Raw genomic sequence first — 20,258 nt, 5'->3', positions numbered from 1 at the left:
GCGTCATGAAACGTAATAAACTTTCCCTTTTCACTCAGGTAAAAAAAAAAAAAAAACTTTCTACAAAAAAAAAAAAAAACATAAACAATTTGTTTTAAATAAATCTCAAATCTCAAACCATTTTTTATTAAAATGCCCGGGCGCACCTCTCGTCACAAGTCAGCCGTTCGATCTTCCTTTGACGGTTATCTTGCATCCAGAATAGGAACTTTCTCTCCCCGAGACGCCACCCTGGCAATCCGCGATCCGAGCGAATTCCTCCAAACGAACATCAGCCGTAGATCTCCCCACCGCACCTATGGCCACGATTCAACCTCATTTCCTTCGGCCCGCCTGGGATCGCTTTCATTTTCTCGTCTTCCCGCTTTTGCACCCACTATAAATGCCTCGCCCAGGTCTCTTCCCCCTCTCATCGCTGGTTCGTCCGCATCCTTTCCTTTCTGTTTGTCTCCAAAGCCCTAGCTTTCTTCAGCGTTCCATTTGCGAGCGATGGCGCGGACGAAGCAGACGGCGAGGAAGTCGACCGGGGGGAAGGCTCCCCGAAAGCAGCTGGCGACCAAGGCGGCGAGGAAGTCGGCACCGGCGACCGGCGGTGTGAAGAAGCCCCATCGGTTCCGCCCCGGAACGGTGGCGCTGCGGGAGATCCGCAAGTACCAGAAGAGCACGGAGCTTCTCATCCGGAAGCTCCCCTTCCAGCGGCTCGTCCGGGAAATCGCCCAGGACTTCAAGACTGATCTCCGCTTTCAGAGCTCTGCGGTGGCAGCGCTGCAGGAAGCGGCGGAGGCCTACCTGGTGGGGCTCTTCGAGGACACCAACCTCTGTGCCATCCATGCCAAGCGCGTAACCATTATGCCCAAAGACATTCAGCTTGCTCGCCGCATCCGAGGCGAGCGCGCCTAAAGGGTTTGAGACGGTTTCCTGTGGCTAATGTGCTCAAATCAGTCAAAGGGATATCTGGTCGAATAGGATGGTTGATGGTGTGGATTTGGGCTTTTATTTGTTTATATTTTCGCCCCTTTTTATTATTACGGAAGGTTATGATTCGATGATCTAGGGATTTTGGATGTTTGTATGGATGATCTTGGCTATGAAGGAAACTCTGTTTACCGTTTAGTTGGTCTCTGTTTATGTTTGGTTAATGGTCAAATAATTGTGGTGATGCGGGTGCCCGTAACTAAGCATTTTAGATCCAGTCAAGCCAAAAGCTAAAAACATTTTAAGTTCAGTCGAGCCAAAAGCTAAACATCTAACTTGCGTGATGTTGGAAATCCCTAGAGGAGTCTCCTAGAAGGGAACCAAGGGCAGGGTCAAGTTCTTGTGCCAGAAAAAACCTTAAATCCATACTTACCATGTTTAAAATTCTGAAAAGAGTCGACGGCTTTCTGAGTGATTTATAAACCGGTCATGGTGACATTGGGGCAAGGACCTTGCGACAAGTCTGGAGCCAACCGCTCCGCCTCCTTTACTATATTCTTGTGCTGGTCTTCCTTCCCTTCACTATATCCGCGCTCTCTCTCTCTCTCTCGCGTTCATCTCCTCTACCTACTCTCCTCCCCGGATATAAAGAAGAAAAAAGGGTGAGGATCAAGGTGAGGAGAGATCGAAACGCGATTGGAAAGAGTGGACGATGATCCTGCCGGTTGTAAAGCTGGGAACTCTGGCTCTGAAGATCCTCTGCAAGCCCATCGCCGGTCGACTCAAGAAAGAGGCCGGCATCCACCCCAAGTTCCGCCAGTTCATCATCAGCTTTGCTCAGGTACGTCTGTCCACCTCTCGGTCTGTCCCTAATGCTAGAATTTTGTATGCATAAAATGAAATCCGGATTTTTTGGGTTTGAAATATCTCAGAAGCTATATACTTTTTGATCTTGATGCAGTCACCGCCATTCCTCTCCTGTTTTACGTAGTCGTGCTCTTCTTGTAATTTCCAGCCTTTCTTTCTTTCTGAATACTAATTTTATTTTACTAATTCTGTTCATCTGTGATAAGGGAGTGATGAACCGCTCTGACAAGTTTCGTGAGGACTTGCATCCAAAGCATCTATATATTGTCATCGAAATTGTAAGTCTAAAAATTTAGGTTTCAAGCTGTGATGGTTCATGAAGTAAACTGTTAAGAGTTTATGCCCTCCGAACTACATGCATATGAAAGCAGGAAAAAGAAAATGTGAGGCAAACTTCAATTGAACATAAGATTTTTGCTTGATGGAGGAAAGAAATAAAAAATAAAAATGGAGGCAAAGTCTGAACAAGGAGAAAGTTATGCCTTATTGTCACCACATGCCTTGTGAATGAACTATAATAACATAAGCAGAAGCTTCAAAGTTATCAAGAAATACCAAACAGTAGAAAGGACTGGATGTGATTTCGAGGTGGAACAAGAGGAGCAGCAGTTTTGACCTTTGCTGCATATCAGATAGGGCAGTCATCAAGGTCAAAGACATCTTTCTGAGCTTTAAAGCAATCCTAATAGGGCGAGATACAAACAATCAACTTGATTTTTCAACTTTTGTTGCGAAAGAATTCATGATGACATCCCTTGAAAACTTTACTCATTAGTGCTGGAAAGGAGAATGGTTGGATTCTAGTGTCTGATGACAATTAAAATGTGCAAAAGAATACTTCCCTCTTCAGGCCAAACCAAGCCAGATTTTTAGGATTTAACAATGATAGTCTGATGAAAACACATGGGTATGATGCTTGTGAAAATTATTACAGACAACGGTTATCACTAATGTTGGTTTGCCAGATTCGATATGCAGTAACATATGTACAGATAACAATTTGCAAATTTTTATATTGCATCCTCTAAGGTTGTTTGTAAACACTTGAGTGAAATTTTTAGTTGAATTTGTCAAAGCACACATATCAAATACACTTACATCTTCTGCATGTGTACGAGTACAATCGATGCATGATGAATGGATGCATGCATCCATCTACGTACAATCGATGCATGATGAATGGATGCATGCATCCATCTACGTACATATGTATGCATGTTCTTGTTGGACTTGCTCGGAGATTTGGCATTGGTTTGATGGTGTTGGGTGGATGTCTGGTCAGGACACCACCACCCAAGATCTTTTCAGTACCATGCGATGCAGCAGGAAGAAAGAAGAAACAAAATAAAAAGAAAAACAATCAAAATACGTGGATCAGCCACAAAAGGCTCGCCTCCACGGGGCATGCAAACTTCACTATGAAAAAAAAATTTTACAAAAGGAGATTTCATCCTCAACCCTTGTACATCCAATTTTCTCTCACTAGAAGTTCTTCTCATAAAAGCTCTCTCTTTTGGAAGATCTTCTGAACCCTTGAAGTGTCTGGCGACTGCTGTTCAGAAGCCTCCTGCTTCTTGTCTCTCAACATTTCCGCCTTTCTCTCTCCTCTCGGGTTCGTACGGCTCTGTACGGCGAGAAAACTCGAATCATCTTCTCTCTGTTTCACGCCCTTTTAAAGGGTTAAAATTCAATTAGATTAGGTTTAAGAGTCCTTAATCAACCCAAATCAGGTTCTGAATCGTCGGATCAAAAAACAGATTAACCCACACTCTTCGATCGCGATCGGTCCACAGAATAGTGTCGTGGACCGTGCGAAATGCATGGAAAACGCCCGCGCGGTCCACAGGTCTAGCCGTGGACCGCACGGTCCACGGTGGACCGGTGCAAAGGGTCAGCAGGCCGTTGGGCCTGGGTCGGCCCACCCACGCGGGCCTAGGCCGCGTGCGGACTTGGCCGCACGCCCGCTTGGGCCACGCGCCTGGCTGGGCTGCTCGCCCGCGTGGGTCGCGCGTCCCGCACGCCGCCGCCTGCAGCCGTGCCGCTGCTGCCCGCTGCCGGCTGCCGGCGGTCCTCCGCCACCTCGAATCTCGTGCCGACTTCAAAAGCTCGTATCTCCTCCATCCGAGTTTCGTTTCGGGTGATCTTGGTCTCGTTGGACTCCGTTTTTCACCGTGAACCTCGCTGTGGGCTCAATGTGGGCTGAATCTCGAGACGTCAAATTCTAACCATCTCTATCTCGACTCGATATTCGGTCTCCTCCAAACTTCAAGAGCTTCTGGATCTCCTCGTCCCCATGTCCTGGGGCAATCGCCTGCTGATCATGGATGGACAAACATGGGAGTCGAGCCAGGCTGCTCAATCCCATCTCCGTCGTATGCTGTGCTCCTTCTGACTTGAGACCTGCTCGGGGCATCATTCTGCGGCAATAGGAATCTCACATTGCGACGTTGCCTCTTGTCCTCCCGAGTTTCCTGTCTCGTGTCCGATCCGCCTCCTGGAGCTTCACCTCGCTCTGGGCTCCGCCTGGCTCCCGAAGCTCCACCTTGCACTGGGCTCCCTGTCAGGTAATAATGTCCTCTGCTCTCCTTCTTTTCCTCCAGCACAATCCTATCGCCGCGTAGTACCCTTAGGATTCCTCCACCAGCTATTGTCCTGTAGCCTCTCGAATCTAGTCTGCTAAGTGAGATAAGATTTCGTTAGAAATCGGGTATGTATCGGATCTCTCCCAATCTCCTCACTGCACCGTCATGTGTCCTCCAGCTGACCATCCCAATGCCTCTGATCGCACAGCTTGATCCATCCGGCAGATATACAGTCCCTTCACTGTTCTTCAGGGAGTCAAACTGCTCCTCTCTGCAACATACATGATAGGGACATGCAGAATCTAATATCCACTGCTGGGAAGAAGTAGATACTTCGTCAGATATCTCCAGGACATCTCCATCTAAATCGCTGCCGGCCATCGCTACAGCAGCCACTGTCCGATTTTGGAGTTGAGGGCAATCTCTGGCTAGATGCCCCAACTCTTCACACCGGTAACATCTGGTTTTGCTCAAGTCCCTCCTGGACTTGGACCGTCCTCGTTGCGATCTCTTGTCGCTCCGTCTACCGCCTCCTGTTCCTCCAGAAGCCACCAAAGCTGAGCTACCACCACCTGAGCTCGAAGCTGGGTTCTCCCTCCTGAGAACCTCGTTCTGGAGTATCGCCGCGGTGACCTCGTTCATCTTGATAGTTCTCTTCCCCACTAGAAGAGCAGTCATCAAGGACTCGTACGAAGGAGAAAGCGACGCCAGCAAAACCAGCGCCCTGGTCTTCTCCTCAACGTTCTCGCCAACGCTGAGAAGGTCGGTGAGGATCTTCTGGAAGTGGCTCAAATGCTCCTGCACGTTCTGTCCCTCAGTCATCCGCAGTTGGTAAAACTGCCTCCAGAGGAAAAGTGTGTTGGTGAGAGACTTCGTCATGTACAACTCCTCGAGCTTCGACCACAGCACCGTCGGAGAAGTCTCGCTCAGCACATGGATCACCACCTCATCCGCCAGGTACATGCGGATGGTACTCACCGCCTGCATCTGTAGCTGTTTCCAATCCCGCACCTCCATGGTGGTCGGCTTCTCATCGCACAAGAGAGCATCGATCAACCCCTGTTGGATGAGCACGTCCTTCACCCTTGCCTGCCACAAGGAGAAATTGCTCTTACCATCGAACTTGTTGATCTCCATCTTAATTGTTCCTGTCTTCTCCATCTTCAGTCTTGTTCACCACTACTGCAATCTGCGTTCTTGTACCGTCTTGCTCTGATACCACTTGTTGGGTGGATGTCTGGCCAGGACACCACCTCCCAAGATCCTTTCAGTACCACGCGATGCAGCAAAAAGAAAGAAGAAACAAAACAAAAAGAAAAATAATCAAAATACGTGGATCAGTCACAAAAGGGCTCGCCTCCACGGGGCATGCAAACTTCACTATGAAAAAAAAATTTTACAAGAGGAGATCTCACCCTCAATTTTTGTACACTCAATTCTCTCTCACTAGAAGTTTCCCTCACAAAAGCTCTCTCTCTTGGAAGACTCCCTGAACCCCCGAAGTGCCTGACGATCGCTGTCCAGAAGCCTCTTGCTCCTTGTCTCTCAGCACTTCCACCTTTCTCTCTCCTTTCGGGTTCATACGGCTCTGTATGGCGAGAAAACTCGAATCACCTCCTCTCTGTTTCACGTCCTTTTTAAAGGGTTAAAACCCAATTAGATTAGGTTTAAGAGTCCTTAATCAACCCAAATCAGGTTCTGAACCGTCGGATCAAAAAACAGATCAACCCACGCCCTTCGATCGTGATCGGTCCACGGAATAGTGCCGTGGACCGCACGAAACGCGTGGAAAACGCCCGCGCGGTCCACAGGCCTGGACCGGTGCAAAGGGCCAGTAGGCCGTTGGGCCTGTGCCGGCCCGCCCACGCGGGCCTGGGCCGCGCCCCCGCGTGGGCCTGCACGCGAACTGGGCCGCGCGCCTGGCTGGGCCGCCCGCGGGCTTGGGTCGCGCGTCTCGTGCGGGCTTGGGTCGCATGTCCCGCGCGCCGTCGCCTGCGGCTGCCGCCGGCCGCCGGCGGTCCTCTACCGCCTCGAATCTCGTGCCGACTTCAAAAGCTCGTATCTCCTCCATCCGAGCTCTGTTTCGGGTGATCTTGGTCTCGTTGGACTCCGTTTTTCGCCGCGAACCTCGCTGTGGGCTCAATGTGGGCTGAATCTCGAGGCGTCAAATCCTAACAGATGGAACCCTTGCCAAACCATTGTTACATTTTTAATTGTAGGTACTACAATTCACAATATACTACAATGATGCAAGGAGAAGATTTCAATTATACAAGGATGCACTTATTTTGTCAAGAAACCAGACCTAATTCTTTCTCTTAAATATTCTTGGCTGAAAGCCTATTATAAAATTAGATTCAGTATTGGACATCAAGTAGCCTGCCATTAAATTGACATCTTGTTTTGATACATCACCCAAACAGAACCTATATATAGTTTTACCTGGATCTTTATATGTCTCACTAGCAACCTCCTGTGATTCCATTTTACGGCACCTTGCTAGAAAACTGAGTTTACAGCTTTCAGTAAGCAGCTCAACAGAACTTTTCTCCACGAATGGTTTTAAACCCTATCTCGCTGCTTGTAATTTGAGTAAGTTGATCAAGTCTGTGCAGCATTTAATTCACCATTTTTACCTCTCATCATTCTTTTCAACCTCATATATGCTATAATGCAACATAATTGTCTAGTTCATTTCAAATGTTCAGTTGTCAGTTGCAATTGCTGGAGATTAATACTGAAATTGTCCAAATATCTTTCTGTTTAGTGTCTCCAATAATCCTAGAAAGCAAAACGAATTTCTTGCATCTCCTTACGTTGACAAGTTCTATTTTTTCATTCACCTTATACAGTCAACATTGCAAGTAAAGGCGGTTTCATTTGAACAGAATTTGGTTTCTAAAGACAAAGGTAGCTTGGAATGTGCAACATAATTGATACATGCATCTCCTTACGTTGGCAATTTCTATTGTGAAAGGCAACTTTTCATTGTGGTAAAATCTAAATCATTGCAAAAGCCAATGTGCTCATTTATTCTCCACAATCATCCCTCCAACCAAAGGTTAAAAGAAAAACTTATCCCATATAATAGCCTATCCCCTGTACAATACAAGGGATATCCCACCAAAACTCATCCTCTCTACCAAATGCGACCTAGTCAATGCTTATGCTTCCAGCATATGAAAGTCTATTTATTTTTTGTTTCCTAAAAATAACCTTGACTTAATATTCTTCATTTTTGGTTATGCATTAACTCTCTATGTTCTCCATATGTTCCACTAATTTACATGCCTAGTCATGTAAGATACATCTGCCAACTTTTATGTATGTTATTACTCTGTCGATGTTGATTCTGTTTTTCTTTTTGCAATGACTAACAAGGTAGATCCATCTATTGCTTCTGTTACCTGTAGCCACTAAATGTTGTAAACTTATTTACCGTTCTGAATACTGTGTTGTTAGCAGTATCTTGAATCAATGGCTATGGAATATATTAAAAAACTATTTCTGTAACAGGCAAACCATCGCATCACCACAAACATACAAAGATGCATTTATGGTCATTCAACCAATGTTGAGATCCAGCCTTTGAATGAGGAGAAAGCTGTTCAAGCTGTTGCAGACCTTATTGGGGAAATCTGTCTTTTCGGTTCTCAGCAAATTGGCTGTTCTTTCGAATGTTGATCAATTAGTTCTGGTCTTGATTTGCTTGTGCATGATGTCATGCTTATGTACTGATATCTGTTTTTCATACTGTCATGAGTGAGTGGGTAAGTACGTGCATGTGTACATGGGCATTGGCAGTCAAGTCAATCTGGTTTAGTTATTGATGATTATATATTATACAAGTCCTGATATGTTTTATTGTGATCTGTTAGCTCATGTGAGCAAGTTCATTTGTGTGTCTGTGCATGAACACCATTAAAATTGCTTGGCAACATATCCTGCATCTACTTTAAACAAAGTATCGGCCACCCTGTTTTAGTTTGAATTTGGATTGCAACATGGTTATTCTGGTAACTTTTTCACTGATTATGTGCCTCTTTGCTTTGACAGGCTGCCGTAGGTGCTTTAATCTTTGAGGTGCAAAGAAGTGCAAGGTCAGAAGCTCGAAAACAGGAAATTCGCAAGCAAGAGATCGGGTAACGTATCAAGACTTTCGCTCAATTCTAAATTATTGAAGTATTTACTTCTTCTCTTCAGTTTCCATGATAATATGCCACCTAAGACCGTTATTTTCACTACATTAATGTGATTATATCTTTGAAAATAGTCTATATAGGAGCTGTTTTTTCTCCTTTAGGAGAAAACTCAAAAACTGACCTCAAACCAACTCAGTGCCTGATATTATCATAGCATGGGACTAGAATGATGAAAACTATGCTATTAGCAGAGTTTTGAAGATCAACAGCCCCAAGAACATGTAGATCTAGAGCACGTTTTTATAACTAAATTTACCCAGCAAATTTAAGATAGCAGCAGAAGTTCTGGCTAAAAACCATTATACTTCTTAATTTCTTTTTCTTTCCTTTGGGTTCTTCTTCCTTTTCTTTCTTTTTCATCTGAAGAATTGACTGGATACAATGTAGTTGAAGGCCTGGAGGATGTTTCAGATTGTTCACAATAAACTTCATATTATTTTATCAAGCTTAACTGATATTGTACCTGTGTAGATCCATCAGTTTGGTAAGATAGTAGCAAGTTCTTTTGGTGATTAAATCTGAATCCCAAGACCCCAGAGGAATATGGAAGGTTCAAGGTCTCAGATCTGGTCAGCTGAAAGATACAGTAGATCACAATCTCTACATTTGTTGCTTTGATGTCATTGTCTTTTTTGTTTTAATTTGTAGCCACTGCCCCCAGCCCTTACCCATCCTGTAGATTATAATTTTCTTGTTTCTACATGATTGAATTTATCAAAAGCTTGTCCATTGGATGAATCCGATACAATGATACATTACTTAAAGAGTGCAACCGTACAGTGGTTGATATCAATCAACAACTTAAAGACTATCTTCTTAGGATGTTCAAGAATGAACTGTATCCATGATGATGATAGTAATGCAAGCCTATATCAATTCTATTGCATGCCCAAATGAACTAATGTGGCGGACAGTCTATAACTGATAGGCTAATCATAAAGAAACATCGTGGCTGATGAATATGGTGTTGAATATTGTATGGTCTACCAGGCAAGTGCCTACCAGGGCATGTTTTTTCAGTTTTGTCCGATGAGTAATTGAAGGTATCAAGTATTATATCCAAGAAGATATAACAACAAAATGGCAACTACTGAGTCAGCTATTTCTATCAAACTGATTGGGAGAATTAGCATGGTTTCATCTTGGATCCCTCTAGGTGATAATAAATAAATGGTGTTTTCAAACTGTACGGTCTCCAGTTCTGGTGTTTAGTTTTTGTCAACTGGGAACAAGGAAACAGATATAAGTTCATGCACGCTAACTAAAACCAAGCAAAGAAATGTGGTTTATCTTGTGGAAAGTTTTGCAAGTTGTTACCAGAGGTTGCTATTTGTAAATAGTTAATGGTAATTCTTTTTTTTGCCACTGTTTTGTCCCGAGGGTTTTATTTTGAGCAGATGACACACTAATATACTGCCAAACTTTTTCATATTTTATTCTGTCTCTGCCTTCTTAAAGTTTATTGATACGTTTGGAATTTTGCAAATACTGTTTGTGTGTGGGCGTGTGCTGTGTGCTTTTAATTTAATTTGGAGCGTAGATCTTCTATGGTACTCAAAAAGTACCACAGGATATTGAGCATGGTGGGGCGTCTTCTATTTTAAGATGGACGGCTGTGTGTGTGCATTAAAAAAAAAAAAACTAAAAAAGAAGGAATGTATAAATCTCAAGGATATTTGAATAGTTTGGACAGCCGTTCATTTTATGATAGACGGCATCTAATTATGCATAGTGTTCTGTGGTTTTTTTTAAGTATCACAGAGAATCCCATTTTTTTAATTTCTTCAGAAGGGGAAGGTGGGTAGCTGGTTCAACACATTGCAGTCAATTTTATTAATATAAGCTGTAGTTGACTAACAGCATACTTTTATGGTTGATGTGGTGAAGGAATCTTTTCTTGTTGAAGTATATCACATTATTTTATCTTAAAGAAGGATTTGGAACATTGTATTCGGTGCAAAGAGAAGATAAGTATGACCTGCACTGGTATATCAATGTCACCGTGCATCTGTGGTAATAAACTGGCAACATATGCCAAAACAGAAACCCAAAACCCAGTGATACACACACACAGACATACATACATGCATGCATGCATATACATATATTTGAAGCAAAATAATTCACTTGGTTATTCAATAATTTAAATAATTTCCTTGATCCTTAAAATATGAGGAAGGATGCCCTTTAATATTTTTTTGGATATGTTGGAAGTGATGTTACACTTTTACAAGCTTTATGGCTTCCTACCTTGGGATGGAAGTAGCCAATGATTATTTTGCTTCTTATAATTCACTCTGAGCAGTCTTGCATATAATCTTCATCTTCTATCATGATCGCCTTTGATATCTTACGACAATAATTTTCTTCCCAAAGGCAATGAAACAAAGAGAATGAAACAAAGAGAGGAGGATCTGACAAAAGTAGAGCTACTCAAGCAGAAGCTCAATGAAATAGAGCACCTTGCAAAGGGACGAGGCCTTTCAGGCATTCTCAACTTCAGGCATGGCCATGCATTGGAAGAAAGCAAGTTAGCAGGGCCTGCTTGATTAGTTTGATCAAGTTTGATGAACTTAAGCAGCTTGTGCAGAAAGCTGTGTTTTGCCCATTAAATGAGTACACATTCTTGTGTTCTGAGTTGGGGGTGTTTTGTTCACCCTGCTATTATGGTTCTTGACATCATTTTTGTTTGTAACAACTGCTGATTCGATTGAAAATGGTTGATACTTTTCTTTTACTCTTGTTGCCCCATTGATCGCTACGACAATGTAACAGTGGCATCAGGCTTCATTTCACAACACTGTAATTATCAATAAAAAAGTGTTACAGAAAAGGATTTTGTAAAGGTAATCTATCATAATATGATCTTGTCATTATTGGTTGAAAAGCACCCTGCATGCATTTTGTGAGTAAACGACTCTCGTCAGAAATCTCATCTGCAACACTGGAAATCCCGTCCGTTTTTTTTTTTTTTTGGCTATAAAAAAAAAGAAAAAAAAGGGGTTGGAGGGGGACGTCCCAGCGCAGCTTCTTTTTCTGGGCGTGACCGGCCCATTCCCATTGGAAATCCTGTCCGTTCGAGAGAGGAAAGGGAAACGTGGATCGTGAGGAGGAGGAGAGAGGATGGTGAGATACTCAGAACTTTAACTTTTAGACTTCTACCAAATTACAACTAAGACTGAACTTTTTTTTTTTTTTTTTTATCTGCTGATCTGGTAAATCGGTAACCAAGAATCATCATTGAGCGTAATCTGAAAGATCAGAAATTTTTAAAAATATTTATTATAGTTGACCTAGGCAAAATAGTTTACGTGCCGAGTCAATCCTCCATATTACGCTGCCAATCTATGGAATTATTCTTGCCCAGGAGACTCGCGAAGAGTGCTGTACAGCATGAATAACGAATGCTGGATAATCCACTTTACCGTTTCGAACATATTCTAGTCAGTGGCTGCCTTAGGGACTAAGTAACCTAAAAAGCCTATCAATGCTTCGTCTAATCTTGCACCTAACCATATTCGGAGTCCACAATCGAATCGAACTTTTAATATCTAAAGTCATTTCTGGCATATCATTTGACCTCTCGCGCGCAGCCACTGTTCCAACCCAATTGGTGCACGGAAGGTTAGAAAGGGTGTACGGTGATCCGCCTGGCTCTAGCCGACGGCCTTGCATCCTATCCTTCTTTCGGTGCGCACCGCCTTCCAAGACAACGGCGTAGCACGAGTCAATAATATATTATATGCGCCCGGGTATCATTCATTCTTGCCTTTGCCGCGTCCTTGGCTTTTCCAGGTTCCCTTCATGGAGAGACAGTGGTGGTGATGGTAGCAGTAGGCTAAGTCACAAGTTTTCCAGTCCCGAGATCGAGATTAGAAGATTTAGTCTGCAAAAGATAGCAGTAATAACGAAGAAAGGAAAAGAAAAAAAAGGCAGCGATCACATCCCCACTCGCTCTTCTCTCCTCCAGATTCCCCAATACTGAAAAAGAGAAGAAAATTTCAAAAAAAAAAAAAGCCGGTCTTTTCCTTGTGTGCCATATCTTATTCTTCCCCTATCTCCATTGAATTCCCTTAAATTCGGGACCGATTTTTGGAGGGGAAGGATCAGTGTGCGGAGTGAGATGCGGAAGGGGTCGAAGAGTGACGGGTGCCGGTCGGCGGCCCACCGGCTCCTCAAGGACACGGCCAAGAACCGGGTGGACGATCTCCAGGGCATGCTGGCCGACGCCCAGGCTGCACGCAAGGAGAGCCGCGCCGCCGACGCCGCCGTCCTCGAGGAGCAGGTCCACCAGATGCTCCGCGAGTGGAAGGCCGAGCTCGACGAGGCCTCCCCCGCTTCCTCCTTTCCCGTGAGCACCGCCCTAACCGTCTCTCTTTAATTGCCCTTTTTCTTCCTTCTTCTTGGTTTTTTTTTTGTGTCTGTGTGTGTGTGACGGGTTTTTGTTGCGGGAAAAATTAATTAAGGGACATAGCCACGGATCTTCGGACCTGTCCTCGTACATCCGCCGCATGCTGCAGCTTAATGAGGAGGAGGATGATGCGACGAGCAAGTTGGCGGATCTGCCGCACGGCGCCAATCTGAAGCCCGAGCCGCTGGAGCAGCTGGAGCCCGACGCTGGGGGCCTTCATGGTGGAGGACCTGCTGCCTTTCTGGACGTGAGTAAACTTAACATTTTTAAGGCTATTATGATGGATTTGAGGTGCACTTTATTTATAATTACTAATTATATGATAGGAATTTTGTTGGCATTTAATTGCTTAACTTCTAGAGTGAAAGAACAGATCTTGGACTGGGGCAGCAGGTGCTAGGAGGTAAGGGAAATCGATGACATGGGAAGAAGTTGGATACTTTGAGCCAACACAATTATCCTTAATGCGCTGAATTTGAGGTGTCTTTAGTCTGAAATCTCGAATTGTAGATGCAGATTTTGCACTGCTTTATTCAAGAATGCCTGAGTGCAAATTAGATTATTCAGCTCTTAACTATTTCAAGTGCTAAAATAAGATCAGTTGGAAATACTGGGAATATCTAGTGCAATTTCCAACTATGCCTTCTTTTATGTAGTATTTGGTTAAATGCAAGATTATTTCTAGATGAAGTATCTCTAACTACTATTTGAAGTTTTGATTCTTATTTTGTTTTTAAAATCTCTCGCATCTGAAACTTTGGGAAGACTTGATGCTTCTCCTTTTTTAATATGGGATTAAAGCATTCTAATACTTAGAACTAGGAGCAAAAATGCATCGATGGAAGGCTTATGAAAGGCGTGCTTTGCAAATAAGCTTTTTCATCAATTGCACTTGGCAACACATTTTTCATTTGTATCTGATCTCAAGTTCCCCCAATCCCTGTGTGTTCTGAAATAGGTGAAATGGGAGAAGTTTTTGCATGACCATGGCATATGTGCATTCGGTCTGGGAAAATATCAGTATGTGTCATGTTGTATTTTATGAGAGACCTGCATACCCATTTTCTTCTTTTTCCCTTTTTTTGTTCTGTTATTTTTATTCTTGCTGGGCACTTGATGCCCACTATCCTATGATAAATGATACATAGTTACATGAATCAATGAAGCATTTTTGTAGCAATTATCAGAAGAAGGTAAACATTTATTATGCCATAGTATTTTGAAAGTATATTCTTTGTGTGTGATTTCTTTTCTAAATAATGCTGTCCTAATTTCAGAGTCATTGAGATGGTTCTGATGAACTTATTCAGGAATTAACTGTTTGAAACAAAACATAACTACAATACTGCTAGAATGGTTGCATTTCATCTTGTTTCTCGTAATTGTCAATGGCATGTTCTTTTTTTTCTTTTTGCCTTTTTTTTGGGGGAGGGGGAGGTGACAAGTTTATTTATCTGTCATTCCCCCAGGCCATCTGTGAAACATGGACACTTTAACTGTAGATATACAAATAATTATGGGCAAAAAAAGGTTTTCTTTTTCTAAAAGAAAATTGAGATTCTTCCCTTGAAGACTAAATTTGTTAGAGCAAGCCATCTACAATACTTGCACTATAGTTTGATTCTGTAGGCTGCAAAAATTTTTATAAATTTTTGACTTTGACCTTTTTATCTTTCACAAGAATTAGAGGTAAAATGGCTCCTTTTCCCCAAACACTTAAAGTTTGTTCACATTAACACATTATAGAACTCATAATGTGATTTGAAAAATACATTCTTGAATTGCTACAAATGTATATGAAACTAAGGGTTATAGACTACTAAATGTGACTATGATTGATATGGTGGATAAGCATGTCCTTTTTTTTATATAAAATGATAATTGTGGATTGTTTGGATGTGAACTGTTGATTTGTAGTGCCTGAGTATGTACTAAACATGTTCTTTGATAGCACTAAAGCTATAAAAAAAGGCTATATAGAAGAAAAGTTTTTTCTATCATATCTGATACATCTTTGAGCATAATCGGAAGGATTTATTTATTATTCTGCAATGATGCAAGCAGATACTAGAAACATTACAGGATTTTACCTTGAATAACTTTACCTCAGCACCATACAGTGGAAAAATTCAAAAGGGAAAAGAAAAGGACATTGTTGATTGCTGATGCATGGTGTTACTTGCGCTGCAGTATGCTTCTTTTTCATGTGGTTCCATATAGCTCTGTAGCTTTGGTACTTTATATCTCTTCAGCAAAATTTTTCGACCATGCAATGGCTATTGTCTAAGACTATGAAGGACATTATAGTGGCAGTACATTGATATGAAGGTGGAGGAGTCACAAGTGGAAACTGGATGCACCAGTTTTGAAATGGTTGATATTTGTTGAATGAAAAGTTACATATCTGGAACATGTTTAACCAAGTAGCAAGGCATTTCATTTGTAAGTTTGGTCATTCTTGTTTTAATCCCTAAAAGGGAAAAAGCTTTTGATTTAGGCGACTTTCAACCTGACAGTCTCCTTAATGAATTAAGAGGATTATGAGGCAGGCTTTTGTTGAGAAATTGAACTGCAAAAAGAAGATTTAGAAGGAATTTGGACCTAGTGATCAGTTGACGTCAAGTCCATATTGGATAAGTTCTGAAATTGTAGATTTTTGTCTGAAGGAAAGAGTTGGTAGAGTCAGTTCCATGAGGGAGACTGAAGAATCTTATTTTCAGTAAGGCAGGAAGGAAGTTGCTGAAGTGGGATATATTTTGAATATGTTTTATTAGTGATTTTGATAAATTTTTAAAAAGGATGAAGTCTCCCATTCTGCTCCACAAATATTTCCCATATTTGGTCAATCTGAAGAATATTGAATTTGCTTTCATTTATTTGATTCTTAAAAGGGAGGGTCGTACTTACCCAAAAAAAAAAAAGGAGGGTCGTGCCTCTCCCTCTCTCTCAGGGCTTACAACTGCCCAATGAATACTTAATAACTACCTGGAAACTAATTATTATGGATCCACCAACAGGAATAGATGTAATATTGTAAATCAGGTTCAAGATCAAGTCCAGTACATGTGATTCATCTGGATATAATTGGGCATGACCCAACCCTGACCTGTTGGCAGCTGTTATGGTGGAAAGCTTTTTGGAACCGACCCTTGCATGCTAGTATAGGGCATAACGTACTGACCTGTTGCACTTGTGATACAATACACGAGTTTGGTACACTGTACACCCCATGCTAACATGGGGTAGAGCTTCTGTCCCGACTCCAACAGTGTACCTTATGTCGGTATGAACATTTATCATACTGACCTGACCCATAACAGGGTATCAGGACAGGCCTTAGTACCAAGACTGAAAATCTTGGTGGAAAATATTGGGGGAGAGAGGCGGGGGAGAGAGAGGAGGAGTAGGAGGAGGAGGAATCTGGACCACATAAGCTATATCCAGACAATTATTGGGTTTCACCATCTTGGACATTGTTTTTATTTTTTTTTTGCCCGCTCTTCTTTTTGTTTGGTGGCAACAGTTGTGGTGTAACCTGCTCGCGATTTCTGGGCTAGTTCCCTGTTATTGACCTTCTCCCTTGTTTCTTTACAGAGCCTTCTTATGTCCTGTCTTTTCCTGAGGTAAGGGACAGAAGTGCCCCTTACTATATTGTACTCATTCTTTATTTTATATCAATTTATCTTCAACACTGTTAAGAAATAGTATGTGATTATCTTAGTGAGCCATACAAAAACACATTACATTGTGAAAAATGATGTTACCTATGTAATCTTCTTTTATTTCTTGTTGAATCTTATGGATAAAATTTTGTTGTCATTCCTTTTTTTTTTTTTTGATACGGTTATCATTATACATTGTGGGAGTTGAATATAATTCAAGTTTTCTTTTCTATGTTTCACAAATTGACAATCTTGTTGAAGTGTTCCATTGCCAATTTAGACAGAATGGTGATGATAATTGTCTAAAGTTTGCTGGCTTGTCATGCAGGAATTTTTTGTCTCTCAGGAACCACCAGATTATGGATTTCTAGGGGCTGAGCGATATAAAAGCTCTCTTTTAACAGGAGTGCACCATGCTGCCTCGAATTATCTGGAAGGAAATACTGATTTTGACTACCAGCAGTTCACTGTGCATCAGGAATTACAGCATAATGTATATATTGGTTTTGAAGCTAGCAGGCAGAATGGAGGGGATGTTGTACCACTCATCTCAGAATTCATTCCAGCAATATGCCCCCCACCTTCTGCTTTCCTAAGGCCAAAATGTGCACTCTGGGACTGTCCTAGGCCTGCTCGGGGATCAGAATGGTACCAAGACTATTGCAGCAGCTTTCATGCTACTCTAGCATACAATGAAGGACCTCCTGGTATGACTCCGGTGCTGCGGCCTGGTGGGATAGATTTGAAGGATGGCCCACTTTTTGCTGCTCTCACTGCCAAGACACAAGGAAAGAACGTTGGTATACCAGAATGTGAAGGGGCAGCAACTGCTAAGTCTCCTTGGAATGCACCTGGTATGTATCTGTCGCATATCCGTAGGCATGCCTTGTACTCTTAGTTCACATAATTGGCTTGTTTTATGAAGCCATTTTAGAACCAAGTGTAATATAAGGGCCATAGATTTTGATATGTATTTAGTGTCACAGGAATTTTCATGATTTTGCAGAGCTCTTTGATCTTCTAGTTCTTGATGGGGAATCACTCAGAGAATGGCTATTCTTTGATAAGCCTCGAAGGGCATTTGAGAGTGGGAACCGGAAGCAAAGGTCACTGCCTGATTACAATGGTCGTGGTTGGCATGAATCGAGGAAGCAGGTGATGAAGGAATTTGGAGGATTGAAGAGGTCCTACTACATGGATCCACAACCCCTGAGCCATTATGAGTGGCATCTGTATGAATATGAGATCAACAACTGTGATGCTTGTGCCTTATACAGGCTGGAACTCAAGCTGGTTGATCCGAAGAAAAGTGCCAAAGGAAAAGTAACAACTGATTCACTTCTTGATCTGCAGCAGCAGATGGGAAGGCTTAATGCTGAGAATCCCATGGATAACAAGCGGTATATTAAGGGCAGGGTGAAACTTAACCATAAGGATGGTGCTGAAAATGCTTATTCAGCTTCAAATGTAGTCAATGAAAGGGAACATAGCCAAAATGCTTATTCAGCTTCAAATTTAGTCAACCAAAGGGAATGTGGCCAAAATGCTTATTCAGCTTTGGATCAGAAAGGTCCTATAGATGAAAACCTTGGTTATGGACCAAGCCTACCATATGCTTACTCTGTTGATAGCCTGAATAACTATTATGGGACGTAAGTCAGGAGATATGAGCAGCCGGATGAAATGGTTGTCATCTTACGAGGATGAATTTGCTAACTGATTGAGTCACTCAGAAAGAAACCAAATGGTTCCAACCGTCTGATATACCCAGCTTACTTTCAGATCTATAAAACCTACGACCAAGTTCTTAGTTACTTCAAATGGGCTAATATTTAGATCATCATGTGGAGAAAGGAATATGTGTCCTTAGTAATGGTATTCTGTGGCAGTAATCGATGAATAATGATTGACAGTGGCTTTATCAGAGCATTTACAATTGCTTTGTCAAGATGGACAGAGGACAAGCATCTGGCAGCATTCTCTCACCAGAGCAGCATAGGTGAAGGTGCCAAGTTCTTTATAGCATCATGTGCTTGTATTATCTCTAATGTCTTTGGTTGTCTAATGTCTTGGTTGTATAGATTCAGACTTTATTTAATAGTTTGGAAAGATCTTTTGTATGCATCTTACAGATATGGGGGGCATCCTACAGAGAGTTTCTCATGCAACACGTGTCAATTGAATGCAGGACATTGGTCTGCTATCAGCTCAAAGGGCTGTTGGCTGACCTTTTACATAAATTAAGCTTTCTATCGTGTGTATTGTGTGCATGCTTTTAAAACATTGATTTGGATTTTTGTGCATTGATGTTTATGTATGTTGTATGCAAGTGCTTTTCCTATAAGACAAAAGTTTTACATGCCCAATATCAACTTAGAAATACATCAATTTGTTTCAAATTCTCTTTTGGTATAAAGTCAAATGTCCTATGGATATATGTGGCCTTTAAACCATGCTTTTAAAAGAAATGATCACCTGCGGCATCAGTTTTGCTGCTACTCAATCCATGACTGCTATTAATGGAATTGGATACGTTTTTTTTCCTTGATTATGACATGTTTATCTTTAAGAAAAAGAAAATCTTTTCTATTGCATGTTCATGCTTCGTACAACTATGGAATTAATCGTCTTATTTTAATCCTTCTGCAGATAGATTCTGTTTCTCATCGATTTTCTTCTCACTAAAATCCACCACCTCCACCTGCAGATGGATTCTTTCCTTTTTTTTTTGGTAAACAGAGGAGCAGGAGCTGTATTAAAGAAAAGAACGTTGTTTACGAAGTTACCGAAAAAACAAATACAACAGATCACTCAGATGCCGAAAAACTCTAACAACATATGTACAAAGAAGCATATAGTACATATTGCACACCAAAAGAACCTCTCTCGAGTATATACTGTAATACTGGAGAGTGGATGACCACATTAAGCCAAAATCCCACACGAGAAACTGATCATAGTTGCAAGCAGACAGGATGCAGTCCCCCTGTGGAAGGAGCTTTGCTGTAGCAAGCAAAGCAGTTTGAGTCAGCTGCTGGGGGAAGAAAACAGAACCATTGAATTTGAAACTCCAGTGAGTGTCTCTCAACCATGGCTGTGCATCCATGATCCACAATGTAGTATAATCATGCTGATAATGAAAAAAGAGACCAACAGAACAGTGAAACATAGAAGCACAGCTGGTTAGGGGAATGATGACAAAGATATCAAGAACAAACAAAAACAAACACCCAGCCATTAGATGAAGGATAAAGGTAATAGAGCAGAGACCAATCAGGTGTATATACGGTACACCAGTACATATATTAAACCTGCAAATACCATCCTGCAAAGCAGCAACAAACTCATCGATCTGACAAAGCCATTAGGAACCTTGACATAAGAGACAGGTCAACCGAAAGGCAAAGTGAACAATTCCCAAATGTTAAAAAACCCGGATAGAAGAAAAGGCAATCAGTAAGATCCCAATAACGAAGCATGGGGAAATTAAGTGGTTTGAATTGCATCAACCTGCAGAATGGCAGCAAAAGCATCTGGCAATGGATCATAGTGTCGAAACAGAGAAGATCCTGAGAGTGCATGAGAAGCCAACCAATCTGCAGCCAGATTGGCTTCTCGA

The 20,258-nt window shown here is 42.0% G+C and overlaps 3 protein-coding genes across 4 annotated transcripts; all 3 read left to right on the top strand.

Annotated features, from left to right (window-relative positions):
* The first annotated feature begins 404 nt into the window (after nucleotides 1–404).
* On the top strand, nucleotides 405–1,113 carry LOC105032209 (histone H3.2). The gene has a single exon (XM_010906588.4). The coding sequence runs from the start codon at nucleotides 490–492 to the stop codon at nucleotides 898–900; it is 411 nt and encodes a 136-aa protein (XP_010904890.1). The 5' UTR covers nucleotides 405–489; the 3' UTR covers nucleotides 901–1,113.
* Nucleotides 1,114–1,264: 151 nt separating this feature from the next.
* LOC105032208 (OPA3-like protein) lies at nucleotides 1,265–11,303 on the top strand. 2 transcript variants are annotated; one of them, XM_073260254.1, is made up of 4 exons: nucleotides 1,265–1,756; nucleotides 1,989–2,060; nucleotides 7,881–8,506; nucleotides 10,943–11,303. In XM_073260254.1, the coding sequence occupies exons 1-3, from the start codon at nucleotides 1,628–1,630 to the stop codon at nucleotides 8,046–8,048; spliced, it is 369 nt and encodes a 122-aa protein (XP_073116355.1). In that variant the 5' UTR covers nucleotides 1,265–1,627; the 3' UTR covers nucleotides 8,049–8,506; nucleotides 10,943–11,303. The 2 variants fall into 2 exon arrangements, with proteins under 2 accessions (XP_073116355.1, XP_073116356.1); XM_073260255.1 differs by lacking the exon at nucleotides 1,989–2,060.
* Nucleotides 11,304–12,281: 978 nt separating this feature from the next.
* Nucleotides 12,282–18,879, top strand: LOC105032206 (transcription factor VOZ1). Its single transcript, XM_010906587.4, has 4 exons — nucleotides 12,282–12,917; nucleotides 13,033–13,224; nucleotides 16,968–17,493; nucleotides 17,646–18,879. Exons 1-4 carry the CDS (start codon nucleotides 12,690–12,692, stop codon nucleotides 18,293–18,295), a joined length of 1,596 nt encoding a protein of 531 aa, XP_010904889.1. The 5' UTR covers nucleotides 12,282–12,689; the 3' UTR covers nucleotides 18,296–18,879.
* Nucleotides 18,880–20,258: the final 1,379 nt, after the last annotated feature.

Source organism: Elaeis guineensis, chromosome 7 (genome assembly GCF_000442705.2).
Source record: "Elaeis guineensis isolate ETL-2024a chromosome 7, EG11, whole genome shotgun sequence".
Classification (NCBI taxonomy): Eukaryota; Viridiplantae; Streptophyta; class Magnoliopsida; order Arecales; family Arecaceae; genus Elaeis; species Elaeis guineensis.
Note: the sequence above shows the minus strand (reverse complement) of the source record. Positions and strands in the feature narration are given on the sequence as shown.

Excerpts from the sequence above, each read along its gene's own strand:
- LOC105032208 (XM_073260254.1), top strand. The coding sequence starts at position 1,628 with ATGATCCTGCCGGTTGTAAAGCTGGGAACTCTGGCTCTGAAGATCCTC. Across the intron at positions 1,757-1,988 it reads TCATCATCAGCTTTGCTCAG|GGAGTGATGAACCGCTCTGA; the intron begins GTACGTCTGTCC and ends ATCTGTGATAAG. Across the intron at positions 2,061-7,880 it reads TATATATTGTCATCGAAATT|GCAAACCATCGCATCACCAC; the intron begins GTAAGTCTAAAA and ends TTTCTGTAACAG.
- LOC105032206 (XM_010906587.4), top strand. The coding sequence starts at position 12,690 with ATGCGGAAGGGGTCGAAGAGTGACGGGTGCCGGTCGGCGGCCCACCGG. Across the intron at positions 12,918-13,032 it reads CCCCCGCTTCCTCCTTTCCC|GGACATAGCCACGGATCTTC; the intron begins GTGAGCACCGCC and ends AAATTAATTAAG. Across the intron at positions 17,494-17,645 it reads GTCTCCTTGGAATGCACCTG|AGCTCTTTGATCTTCTAGTT; the intron begins GTATGTATCTGT and ends ATGATTTTGCAG.
- LOC105032209 (XM_010906588.4), top strand. The coding sequence starts at position 490 with ATGGCGCGGACGAAGCAGACGGCGAGGAAGTCGACCGGGGGGAAGGCT.